General features: G+C 38.0%; 1 protein-coding gene across 1 annotated transcript; it reads left to right on the top strand.

The window, feature by feature from the left end:
• Nucleotides 1-5935: 5935 nt before the first annotated feature.
• LOC118899792 (high affinity immunoglobulin epsilon receptor subunit beta-like) lies at nucleotides 5936-12086 on the top strand. The gene is made up of 7 exons (XM_036861743.1): nucleotides 5936-6035; nucleotides 7174-7297; nucleotides 7831-7965; nucleotides 9901-9957; nucleotides 10484-10639; nucleotides 11000-11098; nucleotides 11965-12086. The coding sequence occupies exons 1-7, from the start codon at nucleotides 5974-5976 to the stop codon at nucleotides 12061-12063; spliced, it is 732 nt and encodes a 243-aa protein (XP_036717638.1). The 5' UTR covers nucleotides 5936-5973; the 3' UTR covers nucleotides 12064-12086.
• Nucleotides 12087-18150: the final 6064 nt, after the last annotated feature.

Consider the following 18150-nt stretch of genomic DNA (forward strand, 5'->3'; position numbering starts at 1 on the left):
ACATTTATTATCGAGTTTAATTTGGCTCTCAGAACACCGTTATGATTGAATAAAAAATGGGAGAGTTTGGAAGGAGAAATTAACATTGACTATGAAACTGTTAGGTTTTACCCCTTGCTACTTTACATTTATTATCTCATTTAATCATAACAACCCTTACAAGTGGGTATTATTATTCCCATTTGAAGTGAAAATCAGAAAGAAATTCACCCATAATCACAAAGCTAGTAATATACAGGCTCATATTCAATTTGAGTCTGAATAGAATAAAACTCCAATTTTTAAAATGATTATTTTATAGGTTGCAATGTGCTTCTACTTATCTTTTCTTCATTGAGTCTTACCAAAGTCCTTCTGTCAAGCCCAGGTTTTATCTTGGGTAGGCTGGGGCCAGGGCAGCAGTATAGTGTGGTTTAGAATAGTTGGAATCCTAAGATCAATATTTTGATATTTCTTAGGGAGGGGATATTTTAGAAATATCTCAGAAAGAAAAAAAAATACATTACTCATAATCTGATTGTGACAAAAATGTAAGAGCTAAAAACCAATAGAGGAAAAAATAAAATCAGAGAATGCTAAAGGGAGCAATTGGAACACTTAAGGGTTAGTGAGAGAGACAGAGAATGATGCCTTGATATTTAAAAAAATAACATTTTTTATTGCTCTTTGAATGTTCCTGGTGAACCTTTCTCCAAAGAGGCTCCTCTGAAAAATCTCTATGAAGACCTATTGTCTCTGATGAATTAGCAATTTGAGAAGACCTTGGAGTTTACAATCTGTAATTTGTGTACTGAGTCCAGGCATTTTCCTCCAAGTTTACCAGCAAGCTGGGGACATGGGAGAAGTGATTGATTGATCCATGTTTGGTTATCACTCATTCATTAACTCATTCAATAAGTATTGTGTTCCTACCATGTGCTTTGTCATTGTGCTAAAAATTCAGAAATAAAATTATAAGCTGTAGAATTATTTTGTTCCTATTTTCATTGAACGATAATGCATTTAGTCAAGTGTTTACAATAAAACCCCAACCTAATAAAGGGTTATGTAAATGGCAACAATTTGATACTGATTAAAAAAGAATTTGAGTCATTGATTTAGGCATTTGCCTCAGAATGAACTGTCTCAACCATATCTGATTTAGAAGATATTTAGATGAGACTTTGGACTTAGTCCTGGAACAAATTAAGGCTATTGGGATGGATGGGTATATTCTGTATGCAAGAAGAACATGGAAGAGGCAAATTTTGGATGCCTGCCATCTCCCTAATAAGATGTTCACAAAAATTAAACAAAAGTTTATGAGGAACTTATCCAAAAAGAATACATGTGAATTTTTTTTCCAATTGTTTCTTTTTAAAATTAAATTAATAAATTAATTTATTTTTTAAAAGTTTAAAATATTTTATAAAATTTTTAAAGGTTACTTTCCACTTACAGTTATTACAAAATATTGGCTATATTTCCCATGCTGTACAATACATTCTTGAGCCTGTCTTACACCCAATAGTTTGTACCTTCCACTCTCCCCCCACTGCATTGCCCCCCTCCCCATACCGGTAACCACTAGTTTGTTGTCTATATCTGTGTCTGCTTCTTTTTTGTTTTATTCACTAATTTGTTGTATTTTTTAGATTCCACATATAAGTGGTATCATACAGTATTTGTCTTTGTCTGACTTATTTCACTGCCATGGGAACATTTTTTAAAACAAAGCACATGGCTCTCTAGTTTGAAAATGGTTACTGGCTATCCAGTAAAATGAATGCATAAGATTTACACTAAATCTTAACATTAGGTATGTCTTACCTCTACGGATTAAAAGGTATTATAAAAGTTTTCAGAGAGAAAATACATGGCACATACAAATATCTGGAATTAAAAATTATGTTGAAATTCTCAAAATGAAATCTAGATGCTGGAAGAAAATGGAGTGAATAATTCTGGGTAAAAAATATTTTCTGGTTCAAACTCTATATCTCTTTAGAATTCAATTAAGTCTAAGGGTATTAAAGAAAGGAAATGCTCAGGCCAACAAAGACTCAAAAATACCACCCAGATACCGTTTCTCAGCATGTGAGCAGGGAATATATTCTATCAACATGCAACAGCATACTGAGAAAGAGTAAAAGGCGATATGGAACAGGACCCTGTGGGGCTTCTGAGCACAAAAGCCTTTCTGTGTCCCCCATTTCTTTGATTAGGAAATAGACTTCATTCAGCCTCCAAGAATTTCCCAGAGTTCCAGCTGGGCAGGTTCAAACAGTTGTTAATTAGAAGGGAGGGGATGCAGGACAAGGGAGGAGCAGTCAAGAGAAACAATAGTGCAGCCTTGGGGCAGGGTCCCGGTTCCCCTCAAGGGATACACACAACAATATCTTTGAGCTGTTTTGCAGACACTGAAACCCCCACTAGTGGTAGAAGTTAACAGTGTGCTGCCCACTAACTCGGAGACCCCAGATGGGTTGGAACCAGAAGGTTGATGATGTTGACTCCCACTTACCTCCCCAACAACCAATCAGAAGAATGTCCACAGGCTGATCACACCCTCTTTGAACCATTACGATAAAACTCCTCACTACCCCCCTCCAGGCTGGAACACACAGTTTTGAGAGCATTAGCCTGCTGTTGCCTCCTTTGCCTAGCACAGCAATAAAGCTGTTCTTTGCTACTTCACCCAAAACTCTGTCTCCGAGATTTAATTCCATGTCGGGGTACAGAGGCTGGATTTGGCTTCAAAGGTGGGGTCAGGAAATAGGAAATCCAGTATAAAGCAGGGCAATGGGAAGTCCTAGGATCATTCCTGAGTGGCATGTTTACTGGCAACCAGTCCAGATTGAAGCATGAGGTGACACAGGGGACTCCAGGAAAAGAAAGATGTGATGCCTCACTCTCCAGGGTTAGCAAAATGAGGATTGATAGGCAATTTATGCAACATGTGTAAGGTATTAGAAGATGAAATTATGTTTAAAAAATAAGCCAATAAAGAATAGGAAGTCACTAGAAGTTGTGAAATAATACTGAAAATAGTAAAAATGAATTTGAACAAACATTCAAATATAATTATATTGGAAGGATAGGTAGAAAGGAAGAATGGGTTTAAGAAAGCTAACATACTAATGACCCATAATAAAGAATAGAACGGTTAACGTCCACACCTTGTCTATGATTCTAGAGGTCTCCTAACTTTCCTCTCTGAGCAGACGTTCTTCGTCACAAGTGGACAAACACAGTTCACACCTATAATTTTCCTTGTTGAAAAGCGTCATTTTGGAGAATAGAAGGAGTGTGAGCAAATAAAGAATTAACATGTGCTGGACCTTGGCAGTTAAGTGGCCTAGAGGCTGAGACAGCAGTTAAACTCCAATTTTAGAAACAGATCAAAAAGATTTTAAGCCCTTGGATAGTCTACATAAATATTTCTCTATTTCCGAAGTCATGTAAATGAAGAGACAGAGGTTTTCTCTTCAAGTTTGAACTCAGCTCTAGGCCTTTTAGAAACACTCATCTTGTTTCATAAACAATATTTTCTCATTTCCTTCATTTTAATAACCAAGTTTCCCATGGAACATTGGGAGCTTGTATCAGTCTCAGCCCCTCTCACCTGTGAACCATATTTATTGAAGCCATACTTGGCTCTGGGATGTAGAAATGAGAGAGAGAGAGAGAGAGAGAGAGAGACTGGAATTCCTTTGGGAGTATCAGAAAATACCTCGAAGAGATAGCAACTTTCAACCTGCAACATGTAAATTCGTGCATGTTTAAGCGAATTGAGCATTCAGTTTGAGAAAACAGTTGTTCAGATGGGATCTCAAAGCAAATTTCTTTTGAGTTTGGGGAAGTAAACCCAGTGTATATCTGAGAGAAGAAACTTTGCTTGTCAAAGAGGAAACCAGATGGTGACTGGGTGAAAAGCATGGACAGATGTGCTGCCAACAAGAGGAAATATATGCAGTGGGAGGGAAGTGTTAGTGCTATTATCTCTTCCTTTCAGTCAGAGGCGTGGTTGAAACTCATCTTGATAATATTGCCCCCACCAAAAAAAAAAAAAAGACATTTTGTCATAGGTTTCAATGTTTACTGTTGTGAAAGATGAAAGAGTATGTCTATAAGGACCAAAAGTGAGGGCACAGAGATGATAAGCATCTCAGCAGGGGGTAAGAAGAAGATGCTGGTGAAAACTGAGATATGAAACAAGTTGAAGATCACGAGATACATCTCAGTTACTGATATGCATGCTGCAAGTTTCTGTTGAAAATTCTCACAAAATAGCATCGTGTCCAAACACCAAAGACCATCCTCAATGTTTCCTGTCTAAAACTCAAGTTTAATTTCTAGTTATTCTCTGCAAACATAATGAACTATTATAGACTACTCCCAGAGAACACCATAAACAGGCATTTTTTCAGGCCCTGTTTTAGCAGATGTGGGGTTAATTCCACTGAGGGAGAGGCAAATGAATGAAAACTCCTGAGGTTACCATTTGAAGTCTTGGCTCAAATGTGAACTTTCTCTGGGAATCTCTTACTTGACTTCTACATACCCTCTAAGAGGTAGAACTCTTACATCCTCCTTTGTGTTCCAGCAGCCTCTGACATGTTGGTAATATATTATTTATCTTTGTTCTACTCTGCCAGATAGTGAGCCAGACAAAGGCGCGGACCATGGGGTTCATCTCTGCATGCTCAGTGGCAAGAGCAGTGCCTGACATGGAGCATTAAGTCCCTTTTGGAGGAATGTGTAAGTGAATGAGTTTCATTAATTCCAACAACATACTGGTCAGGTCCACCAATTCTGGAAGACACAGTGGGAGGATGGCACGTGGGTTAATACATTTTTGTTATGAAAGGTGTGCTAATATATCTTTTAGTGTCCCCTGTTCACACAAACATCTTAAGTTTCTTAGAGAAAGAGAAGAAATTTTTATCACAAACCAGAGAGACAATACAGATGCACAGAGGTAAAATTTGTAGTATCTTTATAGTTTAATAAAGAGCCATTCAAGATTATGCCTATAATCAAACTGAAATAAAAGAGTCCCAAATCTGTGAATCTCACCTGTATATTCATTTTGCTATGGTCTAGCTAGATATGTTATTAAAATAAGCACGTCAGTTTAGCTCCGACCCTAATTTAGGCATACTGCTCAGGCCAAGGCTGCTTAGATCTACTCATAGAATTTGTTATGAAGTTCATGCCCCTCAGTGTTTCCATAGTCCCATCCTTGCCATCACAAAAGTCAAGGCAGTAGGGAGTCAACCTAACCTTTTAGTAGACAACGGAGTCTTCAGTGTGAAAACTTCTTAGCTTTCACACTATCAGGAATGGTTCCCAGGCGTTAGAACTCTGCCTGTCCAGTTTCTGAGACCATCTGCTACAAACAGCCATATAAACACTGCCCAAAAGACAGGAAGAAAGAGAAAGACAATAAATATTGAAGTCAAGAACAAATCCAGAGATTCAGAGACTAAGACACACTCATACTTGCAAACTGTGCTTCAGCCTTAGATTACGTGTGAAGCCAAGTTTTCCAAGGACAATTGGAGAACTTCTGGCATAGGAATGGCTGAACCAGGTCACAAGCAGAGAAAGCACCAGGAGAGAAGCCAATCTCTTTATGTCCTGCGGTTCTCTCTCACCTTCTCAGTCCCCACTAAACCAACTCATTTTTAGGTTCTGTAAATCCTGCTGGTTTCAGGCAGAATTATCTTCCAGGAGTCTCAAATTTCCCCATTTCACTCTCATCCCTATTCAGTAGCCCACTCAATTTTGCTCTTCCTTATAACAAGAAAAGCCCTATTGATCTTAGCCAGGAAAATTATCTTTCTGACCAATGTCTTAAGCATGAAGATAGTTATCAGTGTCATGAGTCAACCCATCTTAACTGACCATCCGGAGACTCTGTGAGAGGGACCCCACCAAGGCTCATCGTCACACTGTTCTTCACCACCATACAGCTCAGTTAATGAAAAAATGGACACAGAAATTGGGAGCAGAACAAATCTTGCTCTCCCAAACCCACAAGTGCCCACCAGGTAGGTACAGGTTATTCTTTTTTTCAATTTCCAGTCACTTAGTGAACCAGAGACAGCCACAGTGCTGGGGAGATGCCAAATCATGAACATAGGCATGGACCCATCAGGTTTAACTAAAATACAGAGTATAAAGAAGTTATTTGCTATACTTTTTCACTAGTTCTCTCTGGTTGATGGGGAAGAAGGTTTTTACTTAGCTTTTAAATTGGGAACAACTTAAGTTTTCTAACAAAAGAGGTTCGTATTCTGGGTATGGGGTAGGGGAGTTTGTGTTGGTTTGGCCAATTTTCTGTACGATGTTACGGAAAAAAAATGAATGAACTTTTTGGCCAACCCATACTATCAGTAGAGATCTCTTGCCTATGTGTCTGATGTGTGTTAAGGGACAGAAGCTTTTCAAAATGACCTTGGGCTTCTTTCTGGTTAGTCTTTGTGAATCTCAAGCTGTGGGATCCTGCCTCACTGTTTAGAGGGGAAATGTTCCCAGAGTGAAATCTGGTGGAGATGTGCATTGTCTAGTTTTCCTGCGAATACCAAAAATTAACACATGTTAAGACTTTCTTCTTAAAGGTTTTAGGAGAAACTAAAGACAGAGTTTTGGGAATCAATATTGGATTGAATATCATGGCAAAATATTGAGTAGAAGACACAGTATTTCCAGTTAGCCTCCTCTGAGGATGAAAATAGGAAGAGAGATCGACAAATCCTTCAAAACCATTCCTTTATGCACATGAAATTGAGTGTGTCATTGACAAAATATTTTCAGATACATTTCTATGTTAAAAAGACTGAGAGATGCATAGGTAAACATGTCTGTTGGATTGTTTTTAGTTGTATGCATCAATACAGATTAATGAGAAAGAACCTGGTAATAATTCTAGATTAAGAATAAGACTTGGCCTGGGTTTTTTTTTGTTTTTGTTTTTTCCCTTTTGTTCCATCTAATCATTGATGAGACAGTAATCTTGGCCACTAACTTGGACCCTCTGAGCCTCAGAGTTTCTTGTACTTTACAGTGAAGATTTTCATTGCAGGATTGTTTTGAAACATAAACAAGCACAATTCCCCTGTCAGTGAGAGCTTTGCACAGGGAGTTAGAGAATTTTCTCATGGCTGCATTTCTGTTTAAACTTCATAGTGCGCCTGAAATTGAACTTTCAACAGTATCTCTCCATGATAACGACTTACTGGAGAAACCTGCCCCATCCCCACCACGCCAAACGTGGCTGACTTTTTTGAAGAAGGAGCTGGAATTCCTGGGGGTGAGTGAGCCTCCTCTAATCTCAACTAGAGTAAAGACTGGCTCTAAGAAAGTGTATCTGTTGGCATCCACGTAGTTTCCCCACTCAGACTCATGAGGAGTGAAATACTTGGTAGACAAAAACTTGACACTTACTGCACCCTGTTGGGTAAAAAGAAGCATTTCCTCATGAAGACTGGGATAAGAATAGCAAATAGGATCTGTCAACTCTGGTCAGTTGCCAGTTGATTAATATCATCCTGTGAAGGATTTGTAACCTTTATCTTCTCTTAGATGGAAAGAGCCATTATTGATGTCCACCATGAGAATGTAAATAAAGACACAGGAGAAATGTTCTGGCTATTCCTGCATTAAGTTGTGCCTACATAAATTCTTAGAGTGGCCAGATGATAGTGGAAAATATTGCATTTGGATACTTTCTCAGGACTGCCTAAGACACCAAAGCAATTTCTTACATTTCACCTTGATTATAAGGCAATTGATGTAATCTTAGGAAAACGTCTTATTTCACAAAACTTATGCATTTTTCTACAGGTAACACAAATTCTGATTAGTTTGATATGCCTTTATTTTGGAATAATCGTCTGCTCCGTGTTCAATAATTCAGAATTTAAAGGAGACTATTTTTCATCATTTAAAGCAGGCTACCCATTCTGGGGAGCAGTATTTGTGAGTATATGTCTACAATTGTCTCTGAAATAACACTGTACATGGCTTTTCTTTTATTCAGATCAGATCCGACCAATTGTTTATTCTAGTATTTAGAATATATGAATATATTCTAATATGTAGATGGAGATATGTAAATATACATACATATTTGCAGTTTACGAAGCACTTTGAGTTGAATATGCTATCACACGTTTATCAGATAAGAAACCTGGGATTAATAAAAGTTAAACATATTACCCAAGAGGCATTTAGCTAATAAAAATTGAAACTAAACTTTCAGAAATCAATTTCAGAAAAATTTCCCTAACCCTATCCATCAATAAAGTTATCTTAGTGAAGGGAGGGGGAAGAGATTGCTGAGGTGAGGAGAACAAGACTGACATTTGAGGAACTTCTACTGTGCCCTAGAAACTCTTTTAGGTGCTTTCTCATTGTATCTTTTTTAGTCATTGTACTATTTAGAAACTAGATGGCTGAATGAGCTCACAAAGATATACAGCTTTATTGAAGTATAACTGACATACCATAAATGGCACATTTTAAGGTGTACAATTTGATAAATTTTGACACATGTATACACACGTGAAAACCTTACTGCATCAATAGAATGAATATACTCATCACTGCCAAAAGTTTCCTTGTTTCCCTTGGTAACCCTTCCCTTCCTCAACCCCTGTCTTCCCATCCTCAAGCAATCACTTGTTTTCTGTCACTATAGATTAGTTTGCATTTCCTAGAGTTTTATACAAATGGAATTATACACCATGTTCTGTCTACTGTCTGGCTTCTTGCACTTGCATAATTATTTTCAATTAATCCATGCTGTTTTTTGTATCAACACTTCATTCACAAGGATATATTATTTTAACCCTAATCACATTGGCTTGGCACTCTGCTAAATACTTAGGTCTCTGGTCACTCGTTCAAGACTCTCCTTGAACCTTTGCCATATTTTATTTGAAACTTCCTTACTGCCTTTTCATTTCAAACAGCTTATTAGATGTCTCTCAACTCATCATACAATCTGAATCTTTGGAATTTTGTTTTTGTTTTTTTTAACTTTTGGGTTTATTTATTTATTTATTTATTTATGGCTGTGTTGGGTCTTCGTTTCTGTGCGAGGGCTTCCTCTAGTTGCGGCAAGTGGGGGCCACTCTTCATCGCGGTGCGCGGGCCTCTCACTATCGCGGCCTCTCTTGTTGCGGAGCACAGGCTCCAGACGCGCAGGCTCAGTAAATTGTGGCTCACGGGCCTAGTTGCTCCGCAGCATGTGGGATCTTCCCAGACCAGGGCTCGAACCCGTGTCCCCTGCATTGGCAGGCAGATTCTCAACCACTGCGCCACCAGGGAAGCCCTGGAATTTTGTTTTAATTTGTGCTATTGGTTGATATTTTCACTAGATCTTTCACCATGTACATTTTCATAATTACTATATGTCTATATGATACATGGCAGACTGTGGAGACAGACACGTGTTTCTGGCCCAAAGGAGTTGACAACTATAACACACAAGTTGCTCACGAAAGCAAATGATTACAAAAAAATTAGAGTAGTGTTATAACATAATCATGCACCAGGGCTGCTGGAACTTACAATATTTAATAGTGACCCATAGACTGTCAGGGTTGGCATCACCTGGGAGCCTGCTAGAAATAAAGAATCCCAGGCCTCATCTAGGACTTACTGAGTGAGAATTTGCGTTTTAACAAGACTCTCATATAATTCATATGTACATTTAATTTTGAGAAGCTCTCTATAGGAAATAAAAAAATAAAATAATAAAATTTAAAAATAAAAATAAATAAAAAGTAAAGGAGAGCTTTATAGAATACCCACAACTTTACCTTCTATTTGGAGGACGGGGGTGAAAGGGACACAGAGAAGAAGAGAGACCCACTGTGCTTTTTTTTTTTCCTCCTCCCTTTTGAACAGTTTGCTATTTCTGGATTTTTGTCAGTTATGTCTGAAAAGAAACATGCAACATATCTGGTGAGTTGCATTCTGTCTTTGTCCATCCTTGAGAAGGTAAGAAAAATTTAATTTTGAGAGTCTTGAAAAAGATATGTCATCATCACTTATGAGCGAATGTGGATATGTGATATTTTTCCAATCTACTTTGTGTTTAATGTAATCACTAAAAATAAAATCATTAAAATACCAATCGTATCATTTAAAAACAATAAATGTAACTACTCTGACACTTGTTGAAAAAATATCCTCACACCTGCTCTGTCCTCATAATATAGTCCTATGATCAAATAAATGACTCGTTTCCAATTAAGGAGTCTATTTGAGGAGCGACTATGAGTATCCACGTGGCTTTTCCTGAATGCAGTCCTAGCAAGAAAGTTATAGGTCCTTATTACACAAGTACATTTTCAAGATTTCCCTTTTTCATCTATATTTTAAATAAATGCAGAGTTTACTGGATATATCCAGCCCTGAAATGCAGACAGGTCTATTGAATGCTGTGGCAGGTGCAGGACCAAGTCTAAATGCTGTTCTTTGTCATCAGATACGAGGAAGTCTGGGAGCAAACACCGTCAGCAGCATAGCTGGAGGAACAGGAATCATCATCCTGATCATTAACCTAAAGAAGAGCTCAGCTTATATCTACCATTGCCGGGATATTTATGAGAACGACTTCTGCTTTGTGGCTTCTATTTCCACTGTATGTATTTCTTGTGGGAAGACTAAGATTCTGGGTCTTAATCTCAGTAAGACGCCTTCTTTTCCTTTCCATGAACACAATCCTTTCTTGCAACCTCAATCACATAATGCAGTGTTCTGAAGGCTCATACCCAGAGATGTGCCAGCCTCCTTCCCCTGCCCCCCCAGCTGAATTCTGCAAGGGTGGAGTCATCTGCTTTGAGTAACCATCTCCTGGTTTTCCCATGTGCCATTTTATAGGAACTGGTCTTGTGGGTGGGCGGTCATGAAAACAAGGGTTGCTGCAAGGGAATGTACTTCTGGGACACCTACCTTGTCACTCTACTTGTCTTTCTGGTTGTTTTTGGTTGTTATTCAACAGGAAATTGTGGCAATGATCCTGTTTCTCACCATTCTGGGGTTTTGCAGTGCTGTGTCACTCACAGTCTATGGGATTGGAGAAGTAATTGAAGGAAATAAGGTAGGCAGAGGCCTGATATTAAATGCTAAACAATAAGCTAAAGAATTTGAGCTTTGTTGCTTAAAAATATGGCCTGGGTTTCCTGCAACGTTTCTTCCAGTTTCAGTATTCCATTTCTCCAAGTTTCAGTACTTTGATTTCCAAATCTCATGTTTTGAGTCAAATTTTCCACTCACAAATCTCATGGTATATTCCTGTGACTGAGAAGTTTAGGAAAATAGGATCTTCATCATTTTAGAAAATGTAGATGCTTTGAAGTTGATGAGCATGACAGATGAATATACAGGTAGCAAGTGATGGAAACACTCAGATACCTGGGCTTATTTGCTTTCCCAGAATAGTTCCGTTATATTTGTTCCTGCTCTCTTTTTTCTTGGCTTTCACCTTCCCACTTGCTCTGAAACCTCAAGCTTGTCTCCTCCCTAATTCATGACTACCAACTGCATTTCCACTTGTTTACCCATTTTACACCTTTGAGGTATGAAAAAGAATTACCAATACTTGATGCACATACATTTACTCAGATCTTCCAGATAAAACATGCTCTCTCCCTCTGTCCACTTGCCTGAAGCATTCAAGTCTGGCTGCCTTTTCTGATCACTTTCCTCCAGAGATAAGACAAGATGTATACCAAATTTCAGACACAAAATCATCTCACCAACTTCTCAATGACTGACAATTTCTTCTGAGCCCACATGGCCAGACAATCTGGCTTGGTTTGTTAGAGATGGAGGTATTAATTACAGTGTAATGGGAGATGGTGAGATTCAGAAAGTCAAAAGGAGATGAGATATGCCTCTTAAGAAAGTCTTCTCGTGGCAGGAAATTCTTGGTGATTGATCCTGAATGATTTTTTCCCTCATCAGATTCCAGAAGATTGTCTTTATGAAGAAGTAAACACCTATGCACCAACTTACAGTGAGTTGGAAGATGGAGGGGAGGCAACTTCTCCCACTGATTCATAAGAATCATGAGTCCAGAACATTCTGATTCATAGCAAAGGATCTAGAAAGCCAAGATCTTTGTGTAAGGGACTACTGGCAAAATTTCAATTCTTTCTGTGACCTGCCGATTTTACATTATGATTTATTCTCCAGATGACAAAATTCTATTTTTGTTGTTTCCATTCACTTAAATCCCCCTCCATTTGTAAATACAATAGACTCCTATTTTTCTTGTTTTCTGTTGCTGTTTCACACCCATTCCTTCTGGGATGTCAACAGAAAACAAGAAAAATAAGCATTTACTCTGTGCCTAGAACTGTGCAAATAGAGAAAACAAGAGGAAGGCTGGTTGAGAGTTGAGTTAAACTTAACAGTTTGGTGATATTTGTCTCTTAGCCCCTCTTAGAGTTTACAAGAGCTGCAGATGTATGTGATATACGCCCCCCACCCCTACTGGACCATAAGCACCTTGAGGGCAAAGTCCACTCAGCAAACATAAACTGAGAACCAACTAAGTAAAGTTTTTCACATCTGTCTCTTTCACTTTGTGTATCCCAGTATTTTATCCATAGTGGATGCTCAGTGTGAATTTATGGAGTGTAGGGGTGAATATTCAGGGAGGGTACATCACCAGGTCAAGCCAGAGGTAGGGTAGAAAAGGAGAAAGAAATGATTCTGAAGGGAATTTGGAGGTGGTAAGAAGACCAAATTGACATATATTAAGAATAGAGTTAGGAGGACAGTCAGATGGAGGTTTGAATAGAGATTCTTCAGGTATGTATTAAACATTTTGGTGGATCTGCCTCAGGTTAGCAATGGATGCTTCTTGCTTGTGTTTGGTCTTATATGGACAAAACAACGTGGTGTGTTAGAAGGATCATTGATCTTATAAAGCGCAGGGAGTCTGCATTGGAATCCCAGGCCTATTGCTTATTAGTTGAGTGAATTGTGGCAAATCATTTAACCTTTTACTTAATCTGGGTTTTCTCATCAGTAAAATTAACATATTAGGAATAATTTACCTGCCAGTGCTAAAAGTGTGTGTGGAAACACACACACACACACACAGTATAAATTAAAAGTGCTCTAAAAGAGAAAGAGATTATTAATAAATTAATTAATTCTTATATACATAAAGCAATCTACAAATCTTAGTATTCGCTAATGATACAAAATTTAAGTCCATTTTATCTGAAAGGCCCCACTTTTTTTTTAAACAAAAATTTAATCCTAAGAGCCAAATCTGTCAAGAGTAGTCAGTGAAAACAAAGCCACATTGCTCAATGAAATCAGCTATGTTAAACAACAACAAAAATTTAACCAATTCTATATGAAAAAAAGTATGTCATTACCTTTGAAATCATTGTGGCCTCCATATGTTATTATTATTTTTTACAATAGGTCCTTGTTGGTTATCTATTTTAAATACAGCGGTGTATACAGGTCAATCCCAAATTCCCAATCTATACTTCTCCCCCACCCTTCCCCGCTGGTAACCATAAGCTATCTTAAAGTCTCCACTTTCTAAACCCACTTCACTTTCTCTTTAATATGCTTTGTGCTTGACCACCTCATGTCAGCATCCTAGCTTCAAAAGTTCTGCCTTCCCTTTTGTGCTTGCTTGAATTTCTTCTTTCTGTAATGCTTATCTTAAATCTCACCTGAGTCTTTAAGTTTTTCTAGTTGATTGCTCCTCTCTCTAGAAGATAAGTTTTTCTAATCAAATACACACACCCCTTATACTCTATATAACTTTCTATATGCAAATATTTTATGTCCCCTCAATGATAATATATTTTTTCAAAGGCAAAAAGTCTCATAAAAATCTGTATATTGCATGAATCACCAACACATTCACTGACACAATATTGTTCAGTAGTGTTTGCAGATTGATGAATAAGCAGTAGGGAGTTTTATTAAGTTACTCAGTATCTGGTGAGATGGAAACCATAATGGAAAGATCACTTAATGAAGAACTTGAAAGAAGAATAAATTAATGAAGATGAGCTAAAATGAAGTCAGTGGAAATGGAGAGAAATGATTGTGTCTAAAACATGGAGAGAAAGAGTAATTGGTCTTCTTGCTAACAAGTTGAATTAAAGGATAAAGTTAGAGAAGCAACTGGTTGATTAACACATTATGTGTTTAAGTCTAAGATCAGAGAACAACAGGTAATGTTGAAAGAAATGATAGGAAGTGAGAAATATGAATTAATAAGTGAGGAGTACAGACAGACCCAGATTAAGTTCAGTTTTAGACTGTCATTTTTAGGAGACCAAAGAGAAATGCAACTTAAGAGTGCCTGGTGGTATCCAATGTAGAGTGCTGGTAAAGATGGAATTTGGTAATAGAGATTTAGTGTTGTTATAAGAGAGATCATTATTAAATGAAGCAGATTGACATTCTAAGAGAATTATTTTGAGATTAAAGTAAAGCCAAGTTAACCTGTACATGCCTGTAATCAGAGGGGAAAAGGAGAGAAAATATCTAAGGTAGAAAATAAGAGATTTAGGCAGAAAAATGCACTGTGAAACAGTAGATAGCAGGTAGCTCATAGAGAGAGGTTAGACAACAGAGAATAAATAATCATCAGAGACGGTATCTGCTGACTTGGGTAAGAGAAAAGTCTATAGTGATAAATCAATTAGTGTTAAGATGTAGAAATCGGGCAAAGAAATAGCAGTAGTGAATGAATGCAAAAGGTGCAGAGAAATTCAAAACAGGGTTATGGTGATGAGTAAATGAATAAAATATTTGCAGAGGTATTTAGAGAGAGAGAATGGTGGTATATGTGATGTAAGAAATAAAGAGAGGAGATTGTGAATAGAAGATAACAAAGAAAAATTAAGTTCAGCCAAATGATTTTGTTGTTGTTGATATTTTTATTTTTAAGAGAAGGAAAAAGTAGTTCACACCTTTAGCCTAAGTAAAAGAGTCCTGTGGAGGGATTGAAAAAAATCAGCTGGGGGTATTATTCACAAATTCATTACTAAAATAATTAAGTACATTTTATTTATTTGGGATGCCAAAATTAAAAAGTGATAAGTAGATGTTAATTTCCCCAGATTATGAAAGTGATCACACAACCAATGATTTAAGTGAATTGTCATGTTTTTCTGACCTCAGGACCCTAGGTTTTCTATTTTCATTTTTCTGAAATTAAAATTTTGTTTCTCCAAACCTGACAGCAGCATAACAATATACCCTTTCACTGCACAGCTGTATCACCATACTTGATCATCTATAATCACATCACTTTCATGGCATACGTATTCAAATCCAAACTCCTAAACCTGGCCCACCAGGACCTCTAGAAGTGAATCCAGTCTATCTTCATACTGTGTAATATTTTACACCATTCTTTCCCTGACTCAATTAATGTTTTAACCACATCTTTGACTGTATTTCTATATACATCACACATTTTTTGTCTCAAGATCATTCTGATGATTGTTCAGCCCCTGCCTGCTTTTTATCACATGCTGACTTCAGGCATACACTGAGAACACAAATAGCACGCTCTTCACATATTTAGTGCCCCAAATTATCTTTTTAAAAATGTCAACCTAAAGGTTATCTTCTCCATGAAGATTGCCTAATGCACACATATTCATCCAGCCATAAGATCCTGCTTCATAATCACTTTACCCCATGACTCAATTTATTATCATGTATTATTAGTGTACTTATGATCTCCTTGATGTATCCTCAATCACTGGTATTTGTTCAATAAATCGGAATCATTTAACTTGATTTCTTGTGTGTGTGTGTGTGTGTACATGAGGGTGGGGGACTGATCAAGGATAACTGGGAATCAAAGCATCAATTCAGTGATGCTAAGGACCAAGAACAGTTTCTGGATTCCTCCTTTTAAACAACGCTTCATCAAACGGGATCATCTATACACAACCCCATAGACAGAAAACAGACTGTAAAAAGAATCACCAGCCATCTCGTCAATAAATGGTAGGATAAAGTTGAAAGGAACCTGGACCATGAGTCACATTTTACAAGTTAGTCCTGACTCTAATTTATTTGTTATGCTACGTGAACTTGGGACCGTCTTTTCCCTTCGAGGACCTCAGTTTTTCCATCTGAAAATGAGCAGCTTGGAACAAAAAAATCCCAGCTGAACTTCCTGCTTCCATAGTCCCTGCTTTTAGATACTTAAGATTGTTGGTGATCACCATTACTAGGTTTGTGACTGGGATAGCAACAGCAATCAGAGTTATTTGATGCTATTTGATGTATGGTCCAGCAAGACATCTGGGACAATAACATTCATTCTAAACTCTCCTGACGAAAGCTAATCAAAGGTCTCTTTCTAAAAATTGTCTCAGAAAAAAACATTCCCCAGTAATTCCCATTCTAATGAGGTATGGCTCTACTTACAAAAAATTCTAATAAAACAGGGTACCATAGTCATAATTTCAGCCTGGTTTAGAGTGTTGAAGTAAATTTATATGTACAAGGGTGTGAGAGGCCATTGGTAGTCACCATCTGTGTTTCATGAGTATTTCCCGTCACTGGAAAACCTCTGCTCACTCCACGAACAGTCAAGTGGGCTCAACTTACATCTCCCAAACAACTTTCATCTGGGACCCCCTGCATAGAGTTGTGTTGAACAACATTGAGGAGCAGGGATTGTTTAGAATGTGAACGTGGAACGTAATATACCCAGAAGCAAATTGTAGAAGCTACATTAGGTACTAGCTCTATGATCTTGGATAACCCTTTAAATTTTATCTTAGTTTATTTTTCTTATCTCTTAAATGGTTATATTAATTATAATTACTTCAAATGTATTATGCATGTTCATAGATCATGTAGCCAGTGCCTAGACTGGTGTATGGGACATATTTTTGCATGCATAAATATTGATGCCTAATCCTGAACCTGTCCCAGCTCCTCAGGAGCCCTTGACAAGATGTACCAATACCTTGTTATTCCTGGTTGGAGGAAGTGGTTATGGGACCATGGAAGAGACCAGGGAAGGCGGTCTATGGAAGGAAGCTATGAATATGCTGTGAATCCTGCCTTTTAGGAGTTCATATTCAAATATATATAGAGAAAGTTTCACTTGGCAAATAGAAGATTCTATTAGAACATAGAGGAAGAATACCTCTAGGATGGGAAGTCACCATGGGAAATTAACAATTAAATAAAAAAGTTGAACTGGAATTCTAAATCCTATGAGAGAGTAAGAAAGAGAATAAAGCTAAGATTTAATTGAACTTCTGTTATGTCTTGACTTCTGCTGGAAGCCTAACTGGTGTTACTTCATCTTAATCTATAAAACAAACTTTTGAGGTAAGCAAATATCTCTTTTTTTAAAGCTGTAAGCTTCTCTACACAACAAGGATAAAAACAAGTTGCCCATGGTTGTTTAGTCAGTAGATCACAGAACTGGGGTTTAGATCCAGGCCAGTTTGTCTTTCATATCCATGTTACTTCCACTTGGCTCTACTACCTCGTTTAGTTATGGGAGGTGTGTAATAAATGAGTCTTATCTTCCAAGGGATTGGTCATGCATTCCTGCTATAGAAAACATGAGTGTTGGAGTGACATCAGCATCATGGCAGCATAAGACAGCCCTCCTTTGGTCCCCGCTTTTAAACAGCGAATTCTGAATCCATCCATGAACAAAAGTACCTCTGTGGGAGTTACGGGATTCAGCACCATACACCAAGGGACACAGGAGGAGTCTCACCCACCCACCCATGCATCAGCTGTTAGGCAGACTGAGCTTGGTAGGGGCTGTGGAACCAGCAGGAGCTTGCTAACTGGCCACAGCCCCTCTCAGCCCCAGCAGGGGAAAAGCAAAAGAGGGCTGACTTGGGAAGACATCCATAGATGAGAGAGACTTTGTAGAAGTCCACCTTCCCAAGGAGAGAGTCCAGTTTTCCATGAGAGAAAAAAAAAAAAAATGAACTGGACACATTGAAGAGGGCAAGAGAAACTTTGCTAGTGGTGCGCCTTCCTGGAGGTGGCACAGCATGGGGATGAAGTAGTCAGTGATGACTTCTCCCCTCAGGAAAAAGAGAGCAGTGAGTGAGTTCCCAGCTACCATAGCTATGGGGGATGCTGCTGGAGAAACCTGTTTCCCTC

Source organism: Balaenoptera musculus, chromosome 8, assembly GCF_009873245.2.
Source record: "Balaenoptera musculus isolate JJ_BM4_2016_0621 chromosome 8, mBalMus1.pri.v3, whole genome shotgun sequence".
Taxonomy (NCBI): domain Eukaryota; kingdom Metazoa; phylum Chordata; class Mammalia; order Artiodactyla; family Balaenopteridae; genus Balaenoptera; species Balaenoptera musculus.

Coding starts and splice junctions, on each gene's coding strand:
- LOC118899792 (XM_036861743.1), top strand. CDS start 5,974: ATGGACACAGAAATTGGGAGCAGAACAAATCTTGCTCTCCCAAACCCA. Junction 6,036..7,173: donor AACCCACAAGTGCCCACCAG/GTAGGTACAGGT, acceptor TAAACTTCATAG/TGCGCCTGAAATTGAACTTT. Junction 7,966..9,900: donor CATTCTGGGGAGCAGTATTT/GTGAGTATATGT, acceptor CCTTTTGAACAG/TTTGCTATTTCTGGATTTTT.